This window comes from Callionymus lyra, chromosome 19 (assembly GCF_982586985.1).
Source record: "Callionymus lyra chromosome 19, fCalLyr1.hap1.1, whole genome shotgun sequence".
Classification (NCBI taxonomy): Eukaryota; Metazoa; Chordata; class Actinopteri; order Syngnathiformes; family Callionymidae; genus Callionymus; species Callionymus lyra.
Window position 1 is genome coordinate 21,230,867 of NC_141836.1, and position 27,695 is coordinate 21,258,561.

The window sequence follows — 27,695 nt, forward strand, 5'->3', positions numbered from 1 at the left end:
ATAAATTTAATTTATGACAATATTTATAGCTTAAGCACCAAGACTTTGGTTCAGTGGGTGTCCCCTGTTGGTGTCATAAATTGTTTTTGGGGAGGAAAACTAGAAGGACTACAAATAAATAACCATTTACTGTTTCCCATGTATGGATAAAACTGTACTCCCTATTTTCCCTTATTCTCTTTTCCACTATTGGGCAAAAAAGATGTTTGCCTAGTCTCCCAATTCTGGTATTTTAGTCTAGTGAGAACATGTGGCATGAATAAATAAATAACCTCCACAATGTTTTTATTTATCAGTGCTGTGTGTTCAAGGTTATTTGTATTTCCTGGGTGTTCAGAAAAATCTGCAGTTAAGGTCCTGGCATATACGGTCATTACCTTACTTGTTTAGTTTCAACAGCTGCTGGTTACTGACCCCGCTATCTAACCCACCATGCAACTGTTCTGCTCCACCCCCCTGAGTCACAACTTATACTGGTTCCCTTCTATGAGATAGCAGCTTCGACTTTGAGGACCAAGGGACACTGATCAAGAGAATACTACCAGCTTTTTAAGCTTTTTTACTTTTTTTAATTGTTCAGAAGAAAAACTTTTCATGATGCATTTCCTAAAAAGTCTGAAGACGGCAAACCTGGGAATCCTGCAGCTGTTGAAAAATGCAGGGATCCCCTGCAGACTTTCAGGTGACAGCAGCATTCAGTCCAGGACGCAGATCTCACTTCCTCATCCCTGCTGGTTCGCAGCATCAACTTACAGCCAGAGAGCTGTTCATCTCCAGACGGGTCTCGGTGTAGACCATGGCCACTCCAAGTAGGTCTACAATTTTTAAAAGCACATCATTTAAATCAGACAGTATATTGTCATTGTGTCATTATTACATATAACATAAACATCGTAGATTTAAACAAAAGTCTGGTTACAAAGTGATTACCTTTTTTAAAAAATAATTAAACAGCAGTACATTAAAAGTCATCTGTTGGAGATTTGCTAGCTTGTTTAAAGGGCAAGGAGAAATCTAATATGATGCAGGCAAGTGTCCACAATCTGCCAAGAATTTGGTTTTGCTATTTAAAGTTATGCCAGTCTAATGACTAGTACATCTTAAAATACTTCATGCTAGACCTCTGTAACCTTTGGTTATTCATAATAAAACTTACTTTTATACTTGGGATAAATCTTACAACCAAATATGCCATAACATAAATTGATAAAAGCGTTATAATAAAGAATATATGTTAGCTAACACTGTATTCCAGATGCTAACATGTTAGCTATTTTGACAACATCATGAGTAATTTCTGTCTTTCCAGCTTGGCCGAAAAAAGCCATACGTTTTGGTAAATGTTTATGATTCTGCTACATCGCTCAGTTGCTGTAATACTACGAATCTCACGGTTGGAACACATTATCTCTTACCTCATAAATCCTCGGTAGACGACAAATATCACAGATGGGGATGACGTCAGATAAGTGTCTAGGCACGTTAGTTTGACATGTCAAGTTTGTCACGTGTAAGTCCTGTGTAAAGCAGGTTCACCTTCCCGTTTGAACTCTCTAACTAGCTGTATTTATTTTGTTGGAGGGAATTATAGATATTATTATTATTATTCAATAATAGTATCATTATTATAGTATATCTGTTTACAACTACACATTTCAACATACATAAATGCAATTTGCCTCATTTAAAGCAGTAAAAAACTGAGCTGTTGCTGTGACATTACAAGTGAGTCGAATAGTTTTTTTTGATTGTGTGTGTAACAGAAGCAGGTTGATGTCTGGGATGGAAGACCTACTTTTCTACACCATCACGGAGGGCAAAGAGATTATTCCACTCTCACAGTTCATATCCGTGAGTGAACCCATAATGTGCACTTGTATTCCCGACCATCCACTGTTTTGATTTTCCATAACACCATGTGGACATGTACACTCTTTCTCCTTGTGTGTGTCTTGTTGTGTTCCCTAAAAGCACCAGTCACATTGTAAGTCATCTGAGAAGTGACACATGCATAACAAAAATGTGAAGGGACACCTCCAGGGGACATTAGGTCAAGTTTAATGTTTTCTGATGTTTTCTTACATAACAGGGCTAAGTATAGTCATTCTTTTCCCCAAACGGTTGTAAACAACCTCCAGGTTCAAGAATTCTTACAGTTTATCTTCTTAATTAATTACTTGAAACTTGAAAAAATAAGTTTAAAGGAAATGTCATGTCTAATTGTGGTACCAACATTTTTTGTTTAGGCCAACAGACTGCTAAAGATACATTTTAAGAGTGTGACTGTCTCGCTTTATCAACGGTGTTTATTTGTCATTCTCCAGTTTAGTCTCGAACTCAGACTAGAGGGGGTTAGGAGGGTCATATAAAATGACAAAAAAGTAAACAAAGACATAAGGTGACCTTAGTGTTCATGGAAACGCAGCCGGCCTGTAGCTTAAACGTGTGTCAACACAAGAACGTTGTTGTGCAACAGTAACTAGCATGTTTCTGTTAAAGATAACAGGATTCAGAAGAGAGCCGAGGTGCTAAAGCAAGAGTCCAGTTACAACAATGTTGTCCTTATGTGTCAGGTGTTGTGCTGACATACTGTATGTCCGAGAAGTTTTTTTTTAATTGTTCATACCTCATCAATTAAATATATTAGTTGTATTCCTGTGAACCCTTGTTTTATCTTGTCCTGTTCTATAGTAACTATCAAATGATTTCTGTGTTTACCCATATGATAGGTTGAAGGGCATAACTCTGGAGCTAAGAGGGCCGTGCAAGTGGTTATCCCCAAAATAGAACTAGATACAATTTGTCTCAGGTTCCAGTGTGGCTTACTAGTGATAACCCAGAGATGATGTATGCATACATATCCTTATTTCCTCCTCTGACCCTGTGTTTTGATCCTGTGGAAACCTTTTTTAATATTAGCTTCAATCTCATCTTGTCCTTTTTACCAGTTTTAAGCACGTTTTTAAGGTTTTCATTATTTTTGTATTTTCTTTACACCTCCAGGCTTTGAGAAAGACTGGTTTGATGACCTCTGACCCTCGTCTCCATGACTGTGTGCGTAAGATGAGAAAGTCAGCGTGTGACTCTGTAGGACAAGTCATGATGGATAAAAAGCTCTTCAGGAGGTATACGGTGTTGTGCCACTTCTACTCAGAGCAATATTACGCAGCAAAAAATATACAGTAGGTTTATATTATTGTGACAAAAAAAGGATGATGGAGAAAAATAACCACATTGAAAGGAAAGGGGAATTTGAAGACAAATATGAACACATTGAGACACAAAAAATGCATGTTTGTTTGACTCAACATGGACCATTGTAGTGTTTTATCTACAGTAGTTCCAGGTTGTACAGGGTCAGTAATCTTTTCTGCCCAGAAGCAGAAGGAGTGACCATGGCAGCCTTTTTTATAGCCGACAGCTGCTTTGAGTCACATGCACACGCAACCCAAACATTAGCAACCTTCCCCTTTCTCTACCCTTACAAGAGAAGACAGAAGTATCACAGTGGTCAGTTACGTTTAATATCGCCTCAATCTTATAATATTTCCACTAGAGCCAACCAATGGAGAGTAGTAGCAGTAGAATTAGGTTAATGGCACTTTTTTTAGTTATTCCTTTTCCAAGAAAACTCAAAAAGCTTGCTATAAATATGCTATTAGAAAGAGGCCGATCTGGCCGTTGAAGACAGTAGCTCATATTAATAATGCAAACTTTAGCAGCTTACTCGTACTTCTGTACCTAAAATATCAAAACACTAGAGCCTCTCCTTTTGTTAGGGAAGTCCTATTTAAGTTTGGGCTGTCACTAATTGTCTTTTTACTTACTGTTTATTATTTTTGGATTCATAAGGAGGAATATTTACCAGAGTTGGAATGTGATGTGCTTCTAGATTTATTTGTTAACCAACCTTGAAGATCAATTATAGATCTCTAGTGTGAACGCTAATGTTAATTACTGTTAAATGAAGTTATTGTTTGATTCCTTATGTGTATATTTAGATAGTTTCACATGTTTAACATCAATTATAGTTCAGAAGTGAGTTCATTTTAGGAATAAATCATCTAAAATTGTTGGTAAGCGAACACATTAAAAAGAATGTATTAAAAATGTTGGTTGTTTGAAAGAAACAAATGTGTCTCAAAAATGTGTGTCAATCATCTCTTTGCGTCTTCTTTGCTTTTTTATTTCATTCTTCTCCTGCAGTTGTGTGGGAAGCAACATCTTGCTGCTGACCAATGCGTTTAGGAAAAAGTTCATCATCCCTGAATTTGAAGACTTTGCTGAGCAAATCAACATCATGTACATGAACGCTAAACAGCAGGATGGAGGGCAGGTAAGTTGAACCGTCATGTCTGATCAACTGGAAATTGTTTGGTTATAGCTTAAAGTGTTTTTTTTTTTTTGCTGCTATTGGTTTAATTAGATTTGAAAACTGTTGAGTTAAAACATGTTGGTTCATTTAAAAACTTACAGTTTTACTGTAAGTGATGTAGAAGACACGATAAGATTGAAACAAACATAAACAATGTGCCATCAAACAGGTGGCTGACTATCTCCCTCAACTGTCAAAGTTCAGCCCAGATTTGTGGGGAATGTCGCTCTGCACCATCGATGGACAAAGGTAGTTTTGTGTGTTTGTCTATAACCATCATTCATCTTATCTCATTAACGCTTCACCTCATTCCATAGTTGATTGTTCTGTCTCCATTACATCCTTCAACCCAACAGACATTCTGTAGGTGACACCAAGGTTCCCTTTTCTCTGCAGTCGTGCATGAAACCTCTGGAGTACGCCATTGCTGTGCATGAGCTCGGGAGCGAGTGTGTTCACAGCTTTGTCGGCAAAGAACCGAGTGGAGTCAAGTTCAACAAACTGTCATTAAGTGAAGAAGGTAAGCAAATAGTGTTTCGGAGACCTTCAACCCATTACTGACATTGTAGTGATGCAGTTGCTCTGTTAATTATTGACAATTTGTCACAAGGTTAGGAAATATTTACAAAAAATTGAAGTCCGGTAATTAGGTCAACAAAATACATTTTCACCTTATTTCCTCTTATTCCATACACTTCAGGTACATTTTGCTAGTTCATACTAACATAATACCTTTTAATCCTGATGCATCCTGAGTATTCAAGCGACACCTTTCTTCTTTAACTAATCAATCTATGACTTAATACTGTTATTTTGTCCACTTCTTATCTATACAAATCTATAAAAAGCCCATATTTACCTCTGTGAAGGAGGTTATGTTTCCATCTGGATATGTTTTTAAAGGCTAGAATTTGTTGAATTAAATAAGGAAGTAATACGATTTTCACAAAAAACTAAAATCGACCTTGATAACACAACAGTCGTTGATTTTCATTTCTAGCTTATCATGTGATGAGATATTTAACAATCTTCTTTTATAAAAAAAATTTCATATGGATTGTTATTATGATGTAACTTCCTGGATCGTTGGAATGTCATCAGAGCGTAGTAAAAAAAATCTTCTTTTTTCCATTTTTTTCTCTGTTTAGACAAACCTCACAACCCAATGGTGAATGCTGGAGCGATTGTCATAAGCTCTTTAATTCAGGTAAAACTTAACTTAAAGTTATGTATACATGTAGGTCAGCCTCTGCAAAGATAAAGTTAGGGGGTTGGTGAGGAAGAGGGGTGTGTGTGTGTGTGTGTGTGTGTGTGTGTGTGTGTGTGTGTGTGTGTGTGTGTGTGTGTGTGTGTGTGTGTGTGTGTGTGTGTGTGTGTGTGTGTGTGTGTGTGTGTGTGTGTGTGTGTGTGTGAAATCAGGGCTCTTGCTTTCACACACCGCCACCTGTGGCTTGATGCTGGCACTAAAAAAAAGTGTGTTGTTTTTTTTGTGTGACAGCCTGCAGCCAATACGGCTTCACGATTCGATTACGTAAGTCAACACTTTCTAAATATCTTTCTAATTCTGTCTGACGTGCACGAAAAGGTCTGCTCTAACTATAACATACCCTCAGGTGACGGAGTTCTTAAAAAGCATGGCAGGGTCGGAGTATGTTGGCTTCAGTAATCCCACGTAAGTGTCAATCAAGATTGTAAATTACAGATTTAGAAATTGAAGTTTTGTTTTTCAAATCTTGCAGGTTCCAGTCAGAGAGGGAACTGGGTGACCGGAATTATGCTATTGCTTACTACCTGAGAGAGAAAAAGGTGAGGGACTCTGTGTTATTTTTAGCAGCCGATTATACTTTCAGGAAGTCTCATCAGAGCTTTTGTGCCTCTCAGTGCTTTCCACACAATGCTGACATGATGGCGGCGCTTGATTTCTACTTCCAGGTGAGATCATCAGTGTCTGATGATATATATTGTTAGGTTGAAACTGTCCGACATGGTCATTATGAATCGTTTTGGATCAAATATTAAGTTATGTAGACACTACTGCAGTAAAAGTCACATTTTTAAATGACATTTTTTAGCATTTTTTATTTCTATTTTGGCGTTTCAGTTGTGCTCCATAGAGGTGACCTGTGAGTCAGGAAGCGTCATGGCCGCCACATTAGCCAACGGGGGTATATGTCCCATCACCGGCGAGCGGGTGCTCAGCGCTGAAGCTGTCCGAAACACTCTCAGTCTCATGCACTCATGTGGAATGTGCGACTTCTCTGGCCAGTTTGCCTTCCATGTGAGTCTTCGGGTCTAAAAACATGTCATGATACTAAATGAGTACGACAGGTGGGATATTGTGATGTCACATGTTGCTTGGTCTCCCTGGGCAGGTGGGTCTGCCGGCTAAATCTTCGATATCAGGAGTCGTTCTCCTCGTGGTCCCGAACGTGATGGGTGTGATGTGCTGGTCTCCACCTTTGGATCGACTGGGAAATAGCGTGAGGGGAATTCACTTCTGTCAGGTAAAGTTCTTTTCACAAAAGGAAGAACTCGAAGTCTGATCACATCTTTACTGTTCATCTTCAGGAGTTGGTTTCCTATTTCAACTTCCACAATTACGACAATTTAAGACACTTTACGAAGAAACACGACCCCAGAAGAAGATTTGATGAAGATCCTGTAAGTTTCATGATTCAAGTGTTTTTTTTAATGTTGGAATTATTAACGTTTGCTCTCTTATATCCAAGAACAAATCAGTGGTAAACCTGATGTTTGCAGCCTACAGTGGAGACGTTGGTTCTCTCAGGAGGTAAACTTTATCCTTGATGTACATGTATAAGCATATCAATATTGAACTGCCATCGAATTACTTTCACCAAGGAGACGAATCGGCCTTTTTATATAATATTTTCTAAATCTATAAATGGTTCAGTCTATCTTGAAATAACATTTTCAGGAGTTTTTGATAACGGGAAATGGAAGACATGATTACATTTTGTGAATCTTCCTTCACTTGTATAACTTCCAACTGCTGCTGGTCACACTCCCTGATTTATTCAAAACCAGCAATAAACAACACGACTTCATAGAACACAACAAACTATGAGACTTGTGTCAGCCCTTTGATTATTCCCCTGTGACTTTCCTTGAACAAAGTATTTAAAGTGTGTAATGAAGGATTTTTATATCTTAAAATTTAAGATATAAAAATCATTTAAGAGTTAAATGATGATTGAAATAGATTTTATAAGGCAACAATATATAGTGCAGTATTTATCCAGCCAAAATGTAAATATAGTAAATACTAAACAAGGCAGGTTTAGAGGTATGCATTATTAGCATAGATTAATTTAGAAATCATGTAAAAACACAATTATTCAGAACTAAATTTATAAACTATAACAAAGTACACTTTGGAAACCCCCCCTCTATCCTAACGTGTGTTTAAAGATTAGTGTCAAGTTTAATCAGCTCAAACAATTCCGGCAGGTCTCAGTTCAAGACACAAAACTAAAGTTAGTAACAAACTTTCTGATATTGAAAAGAAAAAATGAATGAGTCTTTCCTCAGACTTTAATTTCTCGTGTCTCTCCCTGCAGGTTCGCTCTCTCTGCTTTGAACATGGAGCTGACTGACTACGACTCTCGCACGGCGCTGCACATCGCCGCCGCAGAAGGTGAAACGTTAATAACTTGTTCAATAGTCTTGGCTTTGATATCGAAAATGAAATATCACATTTGCATTATAATGTGTTTTCTTTAATATGACCAGGTGGACGAAAGAGAGTAGCTTTGAAGTGAGATTAGTCATTCTCGTTCTCTTTCAGGACATTTGGAGGCGGTCATGTTTCTCACCGAGATATGCAAAGTGAATCCTCTGATGAAAGACAGGTAAAGTTAGTGAAATAAAGCATTTTACCAACGTTTCTAAATGATCACATGGAAAGGTGGGGGTTTATGCTGTTCCAATGGGTTAAGAGTAAACAGAAAAACTGAAAGAAACCATTTTTATTTATGACCTGTCTGATGCCAAATATCACTTGTTCAAGTTTTTCCAATTGGACTTGTTTGTATGCCAAACCTTTTTTTTTATGTAGCAAAGTGTCATTATATTGAGACCCACAGATCATTTCTAATTGAGGTATGGTGGACCTTTGAATTAGATTTATGAAATAAAATCATATTCTTGTAAAAAGTAAAATTGCTTTGCTTATTTAGTATTTTTTCTTTTTCATTTAGCTTATCAGTTCAATTAGCTTAAAGGCCCATACAGTCACATAATGTGACCCCTTATGAAATAACAAATCAGTTTTACTGAAGATTTTGTTCACAACAGGAGGTATTTGAAAGTGACTTTAAAGTGGCCTTTGTAAGTCGGAATCTGTGGCCTCAAGGGCGTTGCAACTTAATAAACCACAGTAAAAAATGAAAAGGATAAATTACAACAATGCAAGTTTTGACATTTTTTTGTTGGTCAGATGGGGTAACACACCTATAGAAGACGCTCTGCAGTTCGGCCACAGTGACATTTCGGCTGTCCTGAAGGATTACCAGACCAGATACATGGACATGGAAGCAGCAATTGACACAGAGGACCAGGAGACTAGCAGCGTTATTGAAGCTACATAAGACACCATTTAGAGGCTGCACAGGTCAAGAGCAGTGGGTAGATGAAATAATGAAAGGTTTGTGAGTATTTCACAATAAGATCATCAACTCTTTTACTGATACTGAAGATTCAAGGGCATAAAATCAGCTCTTCGTTGACAAGCTGGCTCTGTAGTTGTGACGGTAGCCAAGGATGAGATATGGAGCAGAAAGAGACCAAAATCACCCACTTGTAAAATGTCTTTCTGTTGTTTTGGATCAACTAAAGATGCCGAGGGTTTTCCAAATGTGTTGTTGCTGTGTTGTAATCATATTTAAACATTTCTTTACTGAAGTAAGAGAAAACTGGAATGAAGTTTCATCAATAGATGAATCTGCATGTACTTAATTTGCAACTCAATTATACAATTAAGCAAAGACTAGAATGAGATGTACCGGGCCGGTCACGTCACGATATAACATGATGCGTTCATTATATAGTAGCGCAAATTTTACAATTTCAAGTAGTGTACTTATGTACTAGTGTTTTTCTGCGTTTTGCACAAGAGCCATTTCTATGAATTGGCTATAAATGTTAAGAAGTTATTGGAATAATGTTTTGTATGTTGGTGGTATTTAACCTTCAATTTGATAGTGGTCCAAGGAGAATAACTATGAAGTGTTGTGGGCTGTTGCATTTATTTCAATTTTCCTTTTGTGCTTTCTAAATAAATAATATGCCAATTTATTTATTAAATAGTTTTGATCTTTGTAGTAATACAGGTGTTACTATGTTATTCCCCCATATTACGATCAATCAAGTAAAACTGTTTAATATAATAATAATTTGAGATATCAGGATCCTCTTACAAATATTCCTAAATATGTATACTTCTATTTTTCATTTTCACTGATGTAACGCTTGCTTTGTTCAAATAAAATAAAATGTCTGTGACCAGTCAATGTCTAATATTGCTTTCTTGTATTTATAATTAAGTATGAATATATTAACGCAAAAAGCAGCATCTAATCAAGACTTGTATGACATATGAACATATGACAATTCTTTATTTAGAAATAATTCTGTTTCTTCATACATAAAGAAAATGACATGTATTTAATTGATTTTGATAAACACAATTATAAACATGCATTTTTATATCAACGTAGCTTTGTTACTGTGGCGTAGATTTAAAACACTCATTTGATGAGTTTCTCCAAAAGAATACATGAGGTACACAGAGTAGCTTGAGTCAGATCATTTGTAAACTCTCTTTTACAAATGAAATGGAGCTGTAGCCAAGCAGGAAATGATCACAGCATATTGCATTCGTTTGCTTTTGAGAAATTATTGAACCTTCATAGCACCAGAAAGGGTCATTTCTTGGCATGACTACTGCGGTAATGGGTAGCTCATTCACTTCAGGCCTTCAGGCTCGTCCAGGCCAGAGTGTGTGAGCAGCTCGCCATCCCAGAGTCCAAATGCTGGGCAAATAGGATCTTTTGAAAGAACCCCAAGGTTATGAATAACCCTGTGCTTCTCAGGGTCAACCAGGGCCAGAACACCTGCATCAAGGTCCAAGAGAATTCCCACACGATCTGGCTTTCCCACAAGTGTCACAGGAACTATTTTGTTGTTGGTCATTGCAAACCATTTTCTCTGGGCGAAGCCAAAGACCCAGGAGGCACCATTTGTGCCCACACAGTCGTCACGGGACATCATTGCCTCAGCCACACCCAGTCGGAATTCCTGGGACTTCTTCACCGTCACCTCCCAGTAGTGACGCCCACTGTTGACCTTCTCGTTTCCAAACACAACGGCCCAGTCTCTGAAGCGCTCGGGATTGTCTTGAACTTTGCTCGGATCCAGACCCAGGATACGATAGATGACGCCAGTGTCTTTTTTGAAGAGGTCCAAACTGCTGTGAGCTGTTCTCTCATCAAGCTTGAACTGTAGGTCTGGGAAAGAGATGCCACAATTATATAATTCTATATATATTTAAGTTGTACTTAGTTGCGTTGATTACACAACATTGCACAATGTCACACTCCTGTGTGGCACAACAACATGACCCTTGCCAAGGTTTGCTTTCAATTATCTCTATAAGAATTTCGCAACCCATCTACGCACATGCACAGCGAAAAAAAAAACCCTAATCAATAGAAGTGTGTAATGTTTTTGGGAAATTCACGCAGTTCAACTCACACACAGTTTTGTGTAAATTGTTATTTTGTTCAACTTATTCTATTATAATAGTATTATTATTCAATTTATATAAAAATGTAGCAAACAGTGCAGTTTTAAAATATATTGGAGTACATTTGCAAAATCCAATGCTTATTGTGGGGGGTTAAATGAAGATAGTGTTTTTATTATATTTTAATCTACTATTTGCCTCATTAGTAAAACTAGCTAGTAACTGGGCAGTTAACCAGAGGTCTTGAAATGACTATCAAACTACTATCTAAACTATTTTGACTAAAGAAAAGATGTAAATTGACACGCATGACTTTTTGACAGTGACAACAACAGATTAGCTGCAATGACCTTTGACCGACTTAGTCGAAAAGTGACGTTATTTTAAGGGTTCTGAAAAAGAACAACTTACGATGCAAACTGGAAGTAGACACAAAGCATCTCCCTGCAGGCGCCTCGGCCAAAAGACCCGATTTGGTGCAGAGAGAGGTGACATTTCGCCCCGTCAGACGAAGCAGGCGGGAGAAGGTTGCTGCAGACGCCATGTTTCTTGCTCACGTGGTCCTGGTCCGTCGACTAAACAGAGAGAGGCTGCACTCTACACCCCTCTGTAGGACAGGAGATGAACTACAACACCAAGAAGCATTTTGGACAGCACTCTTCATTGATGATGCGAGACTTCTCAGGTAAAGTTTAGCTTCTGCTGGACTAATATAGATGATTCCAGAGTTGTTCATTTGAATTTAATACACCAGAAACTTATTTCATTTTACTTTTGCTGCTGTTAACAAACTAAAAATGTGTTTCTTTTTTAACAATAACATAGATTTTAGTTTCAACATATGGATCACAATCATGTTTAAGGGCAACTTATCTGTCGATGAGACTGTGGCTTAAATTTATATTGGAAATGTATTGTACTCTTCGGTATGCATGTGATTGGCCAAAAATCGAATTTAATTGAAATATTTACATTAGAAAATGTGCTCTAGACCCGACCACTGAAAAGGTTTTTCTGAACATTAAATCTTGTTTACCACAACCACACCCAGTCTGCTGGCTTGAGGAGTGATGCCTATTATTGTACTATTACTAGTCATAATGGACTTTGCTATTGTAACCTCTCGTTCGCCAGACATGATGAGGGACAACGAGCTTAATTCCTGCAAGAGAGGAGAGGAAGACTTCAGCATTTGAAACATGTGAGTAAGTCAGGAGAGCTGGTTTTTACATTAGTTTACTTCAAACAGATAACGACTATAAAAAAAACATTTGGAAGAAAAAAACACTTGCTAAATCCTTTGGCATTGTGTTAATTTTTAGCTTCATCTATAGTTACATAGTCACCAATCTCTAATTGAGTTGAAGAATTGTGACAGCATAGTGTTTTTAGTTTATTATTATTGCTTTAGTCTTATTATAAATATGAATTATATCTGAACTTGTACCATGCAAATGGAATTCGGCAAACTTCAAATTTAACCATATTTTGAAAGATGTTTTAACCAATGACATTTCTATCTGCATGTTGTTTCAATTTTGCTTTGTCCAACGAAATAATATTTTACTTTTTAAATGAATAATAATGTTGAAAAAAACACGTTTGTTCTATTGTTTAACATTTAAAATTGTTTAAAATGTATATTAGAAATGCAACAAAGAGAAAGGAAAAACAGAAACGGTTGCTCTGAGTTGTTATCTCTGGCATTTATAATTTCTCTGTTGGCATTAAAATTGGGAGTGAGAGTTCCTCCTCTCCCTCTCTCTCCAGCCTTGCAGAAAACCCGAACACAACCTCACGACTCACCCTCGAACAGAGCCACTCTTGCTTCCAAATTCCAGGAGTGAAGTGGATCTGTGTGGCTGCCATTGGACGGACAGAAAGGACAAAAACAGGCGTATGCAACAACTCAATGCTGTGAATGAGCTGGGGAAGAGTGAGAGGGATTTTCTGCCTCTTGGTCACCAGTGCACTTCACAACCGACAAGTCCTGATCTGATCGGATGAAACACTTCTTCTCACACGTGAGCGAGATGCAGCTGTGACCAGATGTGTTTGGACATCTGCACCAGAATGACACTGGCACGTCAACCGACTGATGGACACCACAGGTGAGCACGTGCAGGGTCTCTTCTAGGTAAATGTTCTGAGCTCCAATCGAACGACATGGATCTGAAAGTGGAACCAGAGGAGCCGGACTCTCACGAGCAGCCACCGCCTTTAGAAGTTTTCGCCCACAGGTCCACTCTCCACGGAATCTCGCACATCTTTACCAACGAGCGCGTCTGCGTCAAACGCTGCCTGTGGCTCATCTTCTTCCTGGGATGCCTCACCTTCCTCGTCTTCGTGTGCGTGGACCGGATCAACTTCTACTTCGAGTACCCGCACGTCACCAAACTGGACGAGATCGCGACTCCGGTCATGACGTTCCCCGCCGTCACTTTCTGCAACTTGAACGCGTTTCGCTTCAGCCGAGTGACTCGGAATGACCTGTACCACGCAGGTGAGCTGCTGGCTCTTCTCAACCACAGGTGAGACAACACACCATCTGTACTGTTTACACGATCACCTTTAAAGATTAAGTTATTGAAGAATCGTTTAACAAAAATCACACAACTTCCCTAAATAACTTAAAAATAAACCGTAATAAACTCGAGTGGAATTGAAAAAATAAAACAGACAAATGTCGAGTTGAAAATGTTTAGTTTTAAAATATATGTTTTCATAAAATATAAACAGACGAAAGGATCAGTAGAAATTGTTTTAATCTATTAATATAATGGAAATAATTTTTTTTTTTAATGCAAAATATTTCATTGCAATGATAGACTTAATGTTATCATCACTTATTTACATGGTTCTCCAACTATTATAAAGCGTTTTTAAAGAAGTGAATTAATTATTTTTGAAATGTGCCAGTTCGCAAGTTGTAAACCGTGTGTGCATGTGTGTGATGAATAATTACGTTAAAACAAATCTTCAATTTAAATAAACAAAACAAAACAAAAAGCTTGTTTTAAAATAAAAACATCATTTTTTTTGTTTGTTTGTTTGTTTTACTTTGAAAGGAAGCATCCGGTACTTGTGCGTATTTTCTTTAGGTAAGAGAACATGAAGTCCGCTCGTAACTAACAGCTCCAAGATGCTTGTTGTAACAATACGATGTATTTTAACCACTTTGTGCTTCGCAGTCAAGTAAGGAGTGTTTTGTTTTCTTATTAGGATTATTTTTGGAAAGTTAACCTGGAAACATAAGAGCGCAACTGTAGCTAAATATCAACGCATGCTAATAATAATAATGCTATAATGCAATAATGCATGGTAGGTGTTTTAGCCCGTGTCCAAATTCTTCGTATTAAATAGCTTTTATATGGTTCACAAATTAGTTCAACACCTGGACAATTGAGTTTTAATATGACCATGAGAGCTCATGTGTTGTAGAGACAAAACAGTAATATTTTTTTATGTGTTTTGGGTATTGGCTTTAGTAACAGTTTGATGATATGCTAGACATCACAAAAAGATTTATACTAAAAATGTATGAGGTATCATATTCTTGAAAAACAGCATATTTGTTATGGTAGTTATGGTCTAAACAAAAACATTTTACCTTCCTCTAAAAAATAATGAAATAAAGTTATATTTGAAATCTTTAACAAACAATGAACAAAAAGGTGACAGGTGTTGAAATACTAAGTATTAAGGTTGAAATTTACTTGAGGTAGATTGTAAACAAGTGAAGAGGTCTGTATTTTTCCTGGCGTGTTCTCATCTCAACCCTGCTGCCGGTTCAGTGCTCATTATCCTGCCTCCTCTGGCGAGGTAGTGGGGCGATGTGATGGCACACTTAGTCGCTGTTACACTTCTGGCCTGAAATGAAAGCGCTTGTGGCATGACATCTATTTATGAAATTTCCCAAACCTCTTCCCGTGTTTGGATTCAGTGGTCTGGGAAATGTCTTGTGGCACAGTATTTAAGCTTCATGTACGCTGAAGTGTCCGAGTATGTGCTTTTATCTCATAGAGGGAGACCATAGACACATCTAATTAGAGTCTTTATCTTCCTATCGATTTTTGCTTTATACTATTAACCCTTCTTGTGGTGTAAACTAGACTACAATAACCAAACATGATTCTATTGTCTTTTGTTGTCTTTAATATATTATAATTATTACTCTATTTATATTTAAACAAACACATCTTATTGTTCAAATCAATACATTCATATACCGTTAATACAGCAATATTCATCATCTGTTTTTGCTTGGTTGCTGGCCGTATTTGTTCCCTCTATGACTTCCTGACTGGAGGGTGATGTTTGTGCCGATAACAGCAAGCAGCATTTTAGTCCCATTAAAATGGTGAGGTTGATAATAGCAGCACAGATTGACATCAGAGCGCGAATGTAATTACAGCTTCGCAGTTGACTTGTATCACGGGCCAACATGACATGGGTTTTGTACGCTGTACTAAATAAAAGGGTGTTTTGTGCTTGTGTGTCTGTTAGTTTGAGTGTTTGAAAGAAACAATTTTGTTTTCACTCATGGAAAAAGGTTAATGCAATAAAATCTAGTGTCATCTTGTTAAAATAACATCAACTTTTCAGAAGTGAATGATTAAAAAAATCAATAATAGATATAGTTTCTTCTTTATGGGAGATCATAATTATTGCCAAATCAACGTCATTGTTTATAAACCACTCTTTCAGAAGTGACAACTTTTCCTTTCATGATTTTATGTTAAATATTTAAACTCTTTTGATTCCAAATTTTTTTTTATTATAATCCTACTAGTCTATTGTAATAAAAGATAAGTTCTGCCTTATTTTTTAGCACCATTCAGTACAAAAAAAAGGAACTTTAGGACAGAGTTGACATGCATAATGAATTTTGGGCTTATAAAACAGTTATAAACTGCAAACGCACCTAGAGGGCACAGATCTCCATGAGCAGCTTATTTTAACCCAAATAGAGATTTCGATGCAATATTACCATCCTACTCTTAAGAAAGTGTTGGTTGAGGCACTAATACATTCAAGTGTTGACAGAAAATGAGTTTGCAAGTTCAACCTGAAGTACAACCAACACAAAAGCATTTTATTAGATATTGAAAACTGCACAGCTGTGATTTAAGAGCACAATGTTTTTTTTTAGAAATGTAGAATCCTGCTGGCGAGTATTTTTTAACAATGTTGGGTAGTTATTTTAAAAATTCTTCTGTCTGTCCTCGAGGCCACGGGGGCTTTCTCACGGGCAGGAAATATAGATGCTGATTATTTCTAACCCACTTTTCATTTTAAAAAGTCTTTTGAAGAATAATCCGACTTTACCACAGGCCCGATTTTTTCTTTTTCTTGATTATAACTGCAAAAAAAATATCACGATTTGAGCTGATCAAAAGAAAGAAAATTAATGAAAATCCTGAAGTGTTAAGCAGACCAAGCAGTAAATCCAAGTGACCATATTAAAATTTAATTCCAAAAAAATCCTTTCAACAATTCTCTTTCTTCTTGCATTGCCATCGCTTATCATTAATATCTTAGTCAGTTCTACTTCGACTGAGCGACAGGCCTTCTTTCAAGTGTTTTATGAAAAATTCATAATTGGCTCTCTTTCAATTATCATGGACTCTTCTCCAGTTTAAGAGAAGAAAACGTCCGGCATAGCCTGCCAAGTCTTTTCTCAGCACTATATCACTTTCTGTTTAATTATGTGATACTAGAGTTTGTTCGGAAATTGGTGTTTTACTGTCATTTTATGTTCAATTAACTTCCAAAAAGTGCCTCTGGAGTCTGGAGTAAAGGTTCCTTTTTCATTTCTCATCCAAGTGATCTGGCGGTTATTACTGCTTGTAAGGAAAGCACATGAGTGAATGTAAAATGTAAAAATCAGTGCTTTCTAAGTGTAAATCTGACACTGCAGGTACGAGATCAGAGACATTCACCTTGTCGAGGAGAGTGTCCTGGAGAGTCTGAAGGTGAAAGCCGACTTCCACAATTTCAAGCCCAGACCTTTCAACATGTTGGAGTTCTACGATCGCACCGGCCATGACATCAATGAGATGCTTCTCTCCTGCCGCTTCCACGGCACAGAGTGTCGAGCTGAAGACTTCAAAGCGGTAGGAGAAACTACTTGATCTGTAATTTTAAAGTGAAGGTGTTTAAGGCTACAAAAGTTAACACATTTATATATCAAATGGTGGTGTTTCGTTGGGGATTTAATCGATCAGAAGATTAAGTTTATCTTTGATGCAGGTACAAATAAAAAGTGTGTAGAATGAAAGTTAATTGTGGAAGTCAAATTACAAAATATAGATAGCTGAATGTCCTAAATTATTAAAATACTGACTTAATTTTATTTATTTAAACCAATAAATAAGCGAGGAATAATATGAGAGTAGATATATATACAAAAGTAAGCACTGAAGATGAGAATCACTCTCACATACCTTCGGCTCCTGTTGTCCATACATGTGGGCCGAGAAAACAATGTCTCATTGTGTGATGTTGCCATTAGAGATTCATATATTTGAGTTGTCCTGTTGTGGTGATCATCAGTATCTTATGTAGTCAAGGTGAAAACCGATAAACATTCAAAGATGCCAACTGAATAACAAGTTTTCCAGTAGGAAATATTTATTCAGAACGTTTACGCGAGATATGGTTGAAGCAGGGGATGCCTGCAGCAATATTTTATTATTGATGAACGATTAAATGAAGAGCCATTCAGGCCGTCATGCAGCAGCAGTCTCAGGTGATAGAGAACACTTGAGACTAGAGAATTACCTGATTCACCGAGATTGGAATTTAATGTGTGACAGAAATGAGTGAATGCGCTTTGAAAGTTCCCCGGACGTGGCTTCAGTGAGAAAGCTTGTCCAATCAAGGTTGAGAACATTGTTAAATGCTGCATCTGGGAGCACAACACACCAACCACTAAGACAGAAACAGCAGGTGGCCTCTCTCTCTCTCTCTCTGTCTCTCTCTGAGCTGTTAAAGGTCAGAGGCCTGTCCAAGTTCTCGGACAACACCACCTGAATACTGTTGCAAAGTCATTGCACTTTCTGAAGGTGTCTCGATTAACCACAGAGGACTGCACATTTGAATTGGAGGGTGCTAGCATTAAAAAGAGCATTTATCTTTTCTCTGCACCACTTACTGCTCATTGTAGCATATAATCAATGAGTTTAAATCTATCCTTTACCAAACACGCTTCTTGATTCCTAATTTGTACTTTGAATGTAGTGCAGATGATGCATGAGGGCGGCTATATATTATTTTTTAGCTAAGAGTCAGGAAGCCCCATGCAGCAGAGTAAACATTAGGAGAAACCACGTATTTGCTTCATCTCAAGACGCTCTTGATGTATTTTTGAAGACGAAACACATATTGTGTTTATGTTGTGTGTCAGTCCAACAAGTATGCAAATGATTCCAGCCCCAGGTATTTTATTTTTAATTATCATATTGATACTTCTGTAGAAAAGGTTTAGACAGCTAGTACATAAGGAGATGTGCAATATTTTCCTGAAGTAAATATTGGAGCTGCATTTCATGTATTTATATTTATTTGATAAACCTTTAGTGCTGTGGGAATATGTTTTTGCTTCATGAACAACCTTATTTCTTCCATGAAAAATGGCCCCATCTGTGCTGTGCAGTGTTTTTACTGATGTCTTCTACTCCATATTCCTAGGGGACTATCTTTGTTTGTTTAATAAAACCACAAAAATGAAAACCTTTTCATAGAAAACACTGCTTCAAGGATGTTTGACATCTTGTGGTCCCACTTTAGACAGACTGTGGTATGGGAATAGGATGTTTACAGAAGATTGTGTTTCCCGGCAGTGGCTTAAGAAACTTGGAACAGTAAAAGCAGCATAAACATTCCAGTTTTAAAGGCAGCTGTTGTAATATTGGGGCAGACATGTATATGTAAATGTTCTCTGTTGAACCATTGTTAAATGAAGATGTTGACTGTAGATGTGCATATCTCAATGGCAGATGTGTTCAGAATCTAGCCTTCTATCAAATATTTATTGAGCAGAAAATGACAAAATGGTCCAAGAGAAACAACTGTTTGTAAATAATGTGCTGTAATGGTCACTCTTGCGTAAACCTTGTTATTGTTCTTTCACTTTTTTTTTTTCTTTTTTTTTATAATTAAGAATTATCTTCCTTTTACCACTGGGGATGAAGAATAGTTGCTGTAGTAAATGGACGATATACCTCAGACTACTTTTTCTTTCCAGTGCTACTAGAATTAATTTCCAACTGCCTTACAACTAACATACAATCATGATGGTCTAGAGCACACACATTTCAAATGCATTCTAAAATTTGGTTTGATTTTTGAATTCATACCATTTAAATTTATTTCGTTATTCGTCATTCAATCAATTTTTTCTTTTTCAATAAAATATTTTCAGGTAAAGAGAAGCCAAAGAAGAAAGTCAAATGAACTATATAACCAAACTCTAAGTGTTTTGATGTCTATAGGCTGTTTGAACATACATCTCAATATTTTGTTTTCATAACATTTAAAGTTTGATATCATTCTGATCCTTAGAAAAAGCTGGGAAAGTTACGATAAGTTAGCATTATGTGTGAACCTAACCTCAATAACGTCAAATAAAATAAGTTTCAAAGTCAATCAGAAGGAGGAGAAGGACAGAGGGAGTGGACCAGAGCCTATCTCTAGCCAATGGGTGGTGAGGAATCAGATGTCACCCACCAATCCAGGAGTACGACTGAATGGCTTAAAAAGTACTGCGCGATACAAATCTTCCCTTCTCTCGCCCCATCTCGCCCTCTTCTTGCTCTTCCTTCTCTTCCCACTTTCTCACCTGGAGTCCCCTGGAAGCACTGTGAGGATCCTTTTCCTGGATCTAAGCAGTGCTTTCAATACCATCAGGTCAGACATCCTGAGGGACAAGCTGGAGCTGTCTGGAGCGGACACTCACCTCACGGACTGGAATGTGAACTACCTCACCAACCGTCCACAGTTCGTGAGGACCCGGGATGGTGTTTCGAAGACTGTACTGTGCAGTGTAGGGGTCCCCCAGGGAACAGTGTTGGCACCGTTCCTCTTTTCACTGTACACTGAAGACTTTCAACACCTGTCTCCCACCACTCACCTGCAAAAGTTCTCGGACGACTCCGCCATCGTCGGCCTCATTAAGGACGGGGATGACGGGTCGTACCGGGGACTTGTCCAGGACTTTGTTGACTGGTGCCTGGAAAACCACCTCCAGATCAACTCCAGCAAAACTAAGGAGTTGATTGTCGATTTCCGGCGGTGTCCCTCCATCTCCCCCTCACCACTGAACATCCAGGGACAGGACATTGAGATTTTCACGTCTTACAAGTTCACCTCAACAACTGCCTGGACTGGGTGGATAACACTGCTGCTCTTTATAAAAAAGGGCAGAGTAGACTCTACCTGCTCCGGAGGTTGAGGTCGTTTGGTGTCCAGGGGCCACTCCTGAAGTCATTCTATGACTCAGTAGTGGCCTCTGCCATCTTCAACGGTGTGGTCTGCTGGGGGAGCAGCATGACAGCAAAGGATAGGGCTAAACTGGACAGCCTTATTAAGAAGGCCAGTTACGTCCTAGGGCGCCCCCTGGAGGAAGTGTCTGGGAGGAGGATACAGAGCAAGCTGGCCTCCATGAGGAAGAACTTATCTCACCCTCTCCAGCACACACTGAGGGCATTGAGGAGCTCCATCAGTGATAGGATGCTCCATCCCAGGCCGGTGAGGGAGAGGTACCGCAGGTCCTTCCTCCCTGCTGCCATCAGACTCCACAACAAGAACACAGCCAGATAAATATTTAACAGCACCTTTCTTCTTGTTATTTTTTATAAATATGTTGTGTATATATAATATAGTGCAGAATTTCTATTCTATTCTATTTAGATTTTTTTTATTTTATTATTTTATTTTTGGGTGTTTTATTTGTGGTATATTGCTCTTACTGTTGTTTAAACCAAATTTTCCCTCGCGGGACAAATAAATGATTTCTGATTCTGATTGACACTTGACTCTGGAATCTTGGCTTCCAATTCTCTCCCTTCTTCACTCCCGTTCCTGACTCCTGTCCCCTTGCTCAACCGTTCGCTCTTACCCTGCAACTTGGTGGGGCAAGTTAGCTTAAAATTAGTTGTAAAGCTTTTCCAGAGTTGACACTTTATTCACTACTTGGCGTCAACAAGTATGCAAATGATTCCATATTGGAATTTTTAATTATCATATTGATGCTTATGTAGAAAAGGTTTAGACAGCTAGTACACAAGGAGAGGTGCAATATGTTCCTGAAGTAAATATTGAAGCTGCATTTCATGTATTTATATTTATTTGATAAACCTTTATTGCTGTGGGAATATGTTTTTGCTTCATGAACAACCTTATTTCTTCCACGAAAAATGGCCCCATCTGAGCTGTGCAGTGTTTTTACTGATGTCTTCTACTCCATATTCCAAGGGGACTATCTTTGTTTGTTTAATAAAACCACAAAAATGAAAGTCTTTTCATAGAAAAACACTGCTTCAAGGATGCTTGATGTGGTCCCACTTTAGACAGACTGTGGTATGGGAATAGGACGTTTTTCAGAAGATTGTCTTTCCCGACAGTTGCTTAAGAAACTTGGAACAGTAAAAGCAGCATAAACATTCCAGTTTTAAACATGAGGCAGCTGTTGTAATAGTGGTTCAATAATGTTCTCTGTTGAACCATTGTTGAATGAAGATGTTGACTGTAGATATGTGTATCTCATTGTGTTCAGAATCTAGCCTTCTATCAAAGATTTACTGAGCAGAAAATGTCAAAATGGCCCAAGAGAAACAACTGTTTGTAAAATAATATGCTGTAATGGTCGCTTTTACGTAAACTTTGTTGTCCTTTCGTTTTTTTTTAATAGTTAAGATTTATCTTAAATAATTATCTTCCTTTTACCACTGGGGATGAAGAATAGTTGCTGTATTAAATGGACGATTTACATCAGACTCCTTTTTCTTTCCAGTGCTACCAGAATTTATTTCCCTCCCAACTGCCTTACAACTAACATACGATCATGAGATCACACACTTCAAATGCATCCTAAAATTTGGTTTAATTTTTGAAGTCACACTATCAAACTTATTTCGTCATTCCAGTCTTTTTCTTGATGAAATAAACTCGGCCAACTCTAATAATTACTCTAGCAGAACCCTGCAGCTTCGAACATTAGAGGAGATTGGAAGTGTGGAAATGCAGTATGTGTCAGACTGTGATTTCTCCCCGTGGCAAAGAGTGAAGCTGTGGTCTCACAGGCTATAATCTATCTGCCAAAGCCCCCACTGTTACTTCTGGCCCACATGGACGCTGATGCCAATAGTCCCTGGCACTTGAATATTAATTCGAAGCAAGATATTGATCACTGCATGCAGCAGTCACAAAGCATCGACTGGTTTCTGCTTAATGGTAGTATATTCAACTGCACATAATCCATGAAATACATGAGGAGTTTTCTATTTCACAGATATGGGCACTAGTGATGATCACAGTCACACACAATAAGACACCAGGAGTACTTAACATGTGGCCACTTAGTGAAGCTACTGGACTACAATTGATTTGAATTATCCACCTTCATATATGCTTATTTATAAGTTCCTTTATCTCTCATTGTTTGTAATAATTGAGTCTACTGACTCCATCAAGAAACATCATAAGAGACTTATATTCGTGCAGGCTTTTCCTTGATTTTCTGAGACTCCTGTGTCTATCTCGGTGGTGTCTTGACCTTTTAAGCATATATTTTATTGGGTATTGTTTTGATTGTTTAAGTGCTTTGTGACCCTGGTCTAGAAAAGCGCTCTACAAATATTACTTACTTACTTACTTACTAACTAACTTATATCTGAATATACTTCATTTAATCTGCTCTAGCCGTACAGCAAGAGTGTGTTTTTATTCCAGCTTCGACCAACTCCAGGTTCTTCAGGGTTTCCTCTAGGTACAGAAGCTTATTGAAGACTCAATAAGACCCTAAATACATTCTTTAATACCATTTATGTGACAGATTTTATCTTTGACCGCCATGATTGAACAAGGCCCATAATAATAATCATGATAAACTGATAAGAATCTTTCTATTTAAATAATTTGTTTTTCATTGTTATTTAAAAGGGTAGACTATGGATCCATGACTTCTCATCAATATACCACAAACACACACACACAAAGCTGTAATTTGTTTGAAAGGTATTGGATTTCCCAAACAAGCAAACCTGACGGGTGAAGCACCTCAATTAGACACTGTTTACTTTTGCTGTCCTTCCCCTTTACTAATATTGCACTGTCAATACTTCTAATGTTTCCTAATATTTAGTCAGCAGGCCATCAATAATTCATTTTTGTACTGACCTTTGAATTTCTCACATAGTGAAAATGTACTTGTTTTTCACATGTGGGCATATGTAGCAGGCCTCTATCACCCACTAGAGCATTTCTTTGACCTTTACAAGTTATTTTGTAAAGTCCTGATGCAGAAGGTACTCTTAACGCTTGTGTTTTTGTAAGAGCAAAGGCTGCTCAGTTAATTGCATCTGGTCAGAACACAGGCCCAGTACAGAGGAGGTCTCCCTGGAGGAAACACTTATTTCGCGCCAATCCTCTCTTATCTTGGCGTGTGCAGCTCCATCTAACTGGAAAATGCACTTGCTTTTCAATAGCCTCTTTGAGGCATTGCATTGTTAATGTTTTCTTTGTACGGTGTTGGTTGACTAGAGTACAAGGGTTAAATCTCAACTGACGTTTTCTTTTCCCATGAAAAAAAAGAATGCTTGAAAGAAGAAAGCTGATGAGATCTCAAATGGTCCAAGTAGAAAAGAAAATCAGCTCAACCCGATGTGTGTTTTTGCCTTCAGGGTAAAGTCATTCTGCTGGGAATATAAAGTCACGCTGATTTAAAACGTGTGTTTCAACTGTGTGTTGTTGCATCTTGAGCAGAAGCATGATGGAACTTGATGCTTGTGTTGGCCACAACAAGCTTGGATGGAACTCTATGCAGCTGTTAACAACATAAACATTAACCTCTAAGCAATTTTTGTATACATTACAAAGATTATTTTTGTTATCATTGAAACATCCATGAAATGATAAAAATAATTATTTTCAAATTTGTAACTAGCATTTCTTAGCCAAACAATATTTGTTGGTTTTGATCAGGACATTCTGAGGTTGTGTCCTTCTTTTCCCAACACAGATTAAGGTTTCTGCAAGCTGTTGTAATTGTTTTTTTTAATAAACATGCACATTTCCTCAGTAATCCTAATATATCTGAAATGCCGAACAAACCCTAATTGTCTCCCTCAATTACTTGTTTACCATTTATAATTATATCCCATCTTTAATTAATACAACAACGGAGTAATCAGACTTATTTGCAAAAGTTGTTTTGTTAATTTACTCCCGAGCGTAATTTAGGGAGCAGATAGTCTATCCATGAAGAGTGCTGTTCTTCACAGCTGAGGAGAGTCATTGCTGATGCTAATTGGACTTTGTTTCTGTTATGATTGAAGCATCCACTCACCAGTGAGTCCCAGTAAGAGCCTCCTTTTTTACCAAGGGCTTCCATCATTTGAAAGCTTCGACCCATTTCTGGTTTGACAGTTTTTCAGTGCTACCTGGAGAAAACAAGCTTCCCTCCTCGAGGCAGACTGGCGTCATGGTAGTGGGATGTGAAGAAAGATTTGCAACAAAAAAAAAAAAAATCTGATCAAATTTACCAGCGTATTCCCATTATTACTCTTCTTTTGCTTATATTCCAACGTTGCATGACAAGCTGTCTCCATAAACAGGTGTTCGTTGTTCTTATTTGTCCGTTAACTCTTCAATCATTGTCAAGTCTTCTGTGAATTTCCCATGATACACAAAGAAATCACAGAGACAAAGCTTATACATCTGTGTTCACAGCAGACATCCTGCACGCTATTATTATCACCTGGAGCTAACACACACTGAAAGATAAGATTTTGCCAATTATATAATTATATTGCTATAGAGGATTGAAAAAGCAATACGAAGACATATTTGTATCCGTGCTATCTATCGGAAAGGTAGTACCTGACTTTATTTGATGTTTGTTGATGGTGTTTATCCTCGGCTCCTTCTTGCTAAAAGCAACCCTGGGCCAGCAGTGAGCTCAGATTTCTCTGACAACCCCAGTGATGTTAAAGCTTGCAACTCAGAATCGTGACAGGATTTGATGTTTGCAAGGCTGAGATTATACTAACACCTGCATTGCCTGGGGGTGGTTTGTGACCCAGAGTTCCAGATGTGAAGGAGAACAACTGCCCAGCATTGTCCAGCCCTGACTGGCTGTGTTCCCGTTTGCTGAGTTTGCAGTTATGTCACCCCGGTAACACCGATTTTATCCGCTATTTACAGATCCCTTTCATCCTTTTTATCGCATTTTATTGAATTCTTCCTTTATCTCCATCTCTTCACTCTACGTTCTTCACATCAAACCTAACAGGCACAGCAATCCTCATTATGTTTTCATGTCATGCTCTCGCTTCTTTCTTTTTTTCTTTTGTTTTTTCCCCGACTTGGTTAAGATTCATGAGCCAACATTGGGTGTTTCATTTGGGAACTTTGATAAAGGTTATTTTATAATAGTTAATTCTGTTGAGGTTTGAGCTTTCCTCTTACCAATTGAAATTACTCCATCGGTCAAACATTACTCAATATATAAATATGCATGTGGCTCAAACTTCTACATGGCTAATGCCACACCTCGAAGTGAACTCGGATGCATAGCATTACTTTTCTGCACAACACGCACAGCAGAAACAAGGATAAACCAAGATTGTTCTGCCCACATTCTTGTGCTCCTTCTGCACCACGTTGGCCAAGGCTTTTAAGCTCAATCCCACAGGGAGAAAACATCTTTGAGCACTCTTGCTCGGGGGCAAACTTTTTCATATATATATATACCAAACTGTCTCTAACTGGGAGTCAATCATGTTCCCATTAAAAAATACTTTCCTTCAACCTCAGTACAAACACATAAAACTTAGGGTAACAAGTCTTCAAATGACTTGTGAATCTTGGTATTAATTCAAAACACCATCAAAATGTAAACATTATATGGTTGCTTTTATATCATCAAGATTCAATTTCAATCAGTTTATCCATTTTTTGTTTTTTGCTATAATACAGGCTGGCAATCATCTAACCTTGCCAGAAGCAAGGCAACTGTATTTTTGTTCTGATAATTTGTCATTATAGTCAAATAGAAGATCATAGGAATTGAGTCAAGTTGGGTTCTTTTTAGTTAAGTATGTTGTACTGAAAAAAGAGGAGGTTTGTCAGAGATTCCAAAGTTAAATTTTATCTTTAAACACAACATGGTAAAAGAAATACATTGCCACCGTATAAACCGTCCTGTGCGCATGCAATTTTAATGCTATTTTGAATTACAAATCATCAGTCTACTTCAGTGTGTTGGCTCAACTCTGAAAAGACCTTAAATACACTGTGAAAGTTTTCTACTTTTGTTTCATGCTTCCAGAGAATTCCTGGACACCCTTTGAGCAGGTGCTTGTGCAGCTCTTACAGCTTCAGGATGTTTGCTGCATCATTAAACATAGGTAACAGAGAGTGATGGATGGAGTGTTAACCATCTGCACACTACAATACTCCCACCATTATATAAAACACAGACTCCTATCGTATCTTATCTCTGAGGGTGTAAAATGTTTATGTAATGTTTTTCGGGGCTGACGGCAGCGCAGGGTGTCCATGACTCCAGCTGCTTTTGAGTAGACGGATCAGTACTGCCGTTCAAGCATGCTCTATTTGCTTGGCTTTTTAGGGGGAAATGCTTTTCATAGACATTTTGGACTATGTTAGGGAGGAGAAGAGAACAGCGGCACGGTGGATCTGAAAATAGACCGGGTTGACTGCACAGCTCTGCACATGGTTTATTTATCCTAGAGATTAGTGCAGGTGACTAGAGGGCCAGGTTTTGTGTGGGCCAGACCCAGCAGGCATCCCTGTTGCTCGGACTGCATAGTGTGAGTGTATTGACTGAGAATAATGTAAATATCTCTTTTCAGCTTTAAGGTTGGCTTTATAATGACTCTGTTCATGTTGATATGGTGACCTATACAGATGTAATTGATTAAGATAAGGAACTTAAGTTATGGATGCCACACTTATACAAAGACTACCAATAACAGTAAACATGAGGTTGATGGGAATTTGATACTACCAGATAGTTTGGTAAAAATAAAAATCGTTCAGCCCGCAACCAAGAGTGCTAATAGAGTTTTACCACCACTGCTATAACTGAAAACCAACATTTTAACAATGCGATAGGTAATAATTTGTATTTTAACTTTGAGTGAGCTCAAAAACAAAGCTCAGAGACGGCATACATACCTTTGCCAAGGAAGTTATTCCTTGTCATTAAACATGACAAGAATGCAGGTACATTGAAAAAAAACCTCTTCATGCTACTTTATAAAGGAGATAATGTTAGGTCATAGTATGTAATGTTTTTCTTTCTGAGAA

At 37.8% G+C, this 27,695-nt stretch overlaps 3 protein-coding genes across 3 annotated transcripts in view; 2 read left to right on the plus strand and 1 right to left on the minus strand.

Annotated features, from left to right (window-relative positions):
- The first annotated feature begins 510 nt into the window (after nt 1–510).
- On the plus strand, nt 511–9,906 carry LOC148059926 (glutaminase kidney isoform, mitochondrial-like). The gene is made up of 18 exons (XM_087782453.1): nt 511–809; nt 1,764–1,851; nt 3,004–3,125; nt 4,207–4,336; nt 4,545–4,624; nt 4,732–4,895; nt 5,524–5,582; nt 5,874–5,906; nt 5,989–6,047; nt 6,115–6,181; nt 6,257–6,307; nt 6,477–6,653; nt 6,748–6,879; nt 6,944–7,036; nt 7,105–7,166; nt 7,957–8,033; nt 8,184–8,247; nt 8,835–9,906. Exons 1-18 carry the CDS (start codon nt 595–597, stop codon nt 8,983–8,985), a joined length of 1,824 nt encoding a protein of 607 aa, XP_087638579.1. The 5' UTR covers nt 511–594; the 3' UTR covers nt 8,986–9,906.
- An 86-nt stretch (nt 9,907–9,992) lies between these two features.
- Nucleotides 9,993–12,108, minus strand: spryd4 (SPRY domain containing 4). Its single transcript, XM_087782455.1, has 2 exons — nt 11,553–12,108; nt 9,993–10,902 (listed from the first exon to the last, which is right to left on the minus strand). The coding sequence occupies exons 1-2, from the start codon at nt 11,683–11,685 to the stop codon at nt 10,361–10,363; spliced, it is 675 nt and encodes a 224-aa protein (XP_087638581.1). The 5' UTR covers nt 11,686–12,108; the 3' UTR covers nt 9,993–10,360.
- Nucleotides 12,109–12,928: 820 nt separating this feature from the next.
- The window catches only part of LOC148059928 (acid-sensing ion channel 1-like), a 35,351-nt gene continuing 20,584 nt past the window's right edge, over nt 12,929–27,695 (plus strand). The window contains exons 1-2 of the mRNA XM_087782454.1: nt 12,929–13,672; nt 17,062–17,257. Of these exons, the coding sequence (XP_087638580.1) occupies nt 13,308–13,672; nt 17,062–17,257 (561 nt within the window). The 5' untranslated portion in view covers nt 12,929–13,307. The remainder of the gene's footprint in view (nt 13,673–17,061; nt 17,258–27,695) is intronic.

What these genes read in the sequence shown, in the direction of transcription:
- LOC148059926 (XM_087782453.1), top strand. Translation starts at nt 595, where the DNA reads ATGATGCATTTCCTAAAAAGTCTGAAGACGGCAAACCTGGGAATCCTG. An exon ending in TGCACCATCGATGGACAAAG is followed by an intron (nt 4,625 to 4,731) that starts GTAGTTTTGTGT and finishes TCAACCCAACAG; the next exon opens with ACATTCTGTAGGTGACACCA. An exon ending in CGCTTGATTTCTACTTCCAG is followed by an intron (nt 6,308 to 6,476) that starts GTGAGATCATCA and finishes TTGGCGTTTCAG; the next exon opens with TTGTGCTCCATAGAGGTGAC.
- spryd4 (XM_087782455.1), bottom strand. Translation starts at nt 11,685, where the DNA reads ATGGCGTCTGCAGCAACCTTCTCCCGCCTGCTTCGTCTGACGGGGCGA. An exon ending in GTCTACTTCCAGTTTGCATC is followed by an intron (nt 10,903 to 11,552) that starts GTAAGTTGTTCT and finishes TCTCTTTCCCAG; the next exon opens with ACCTACAGTTCAAGCTTGAT.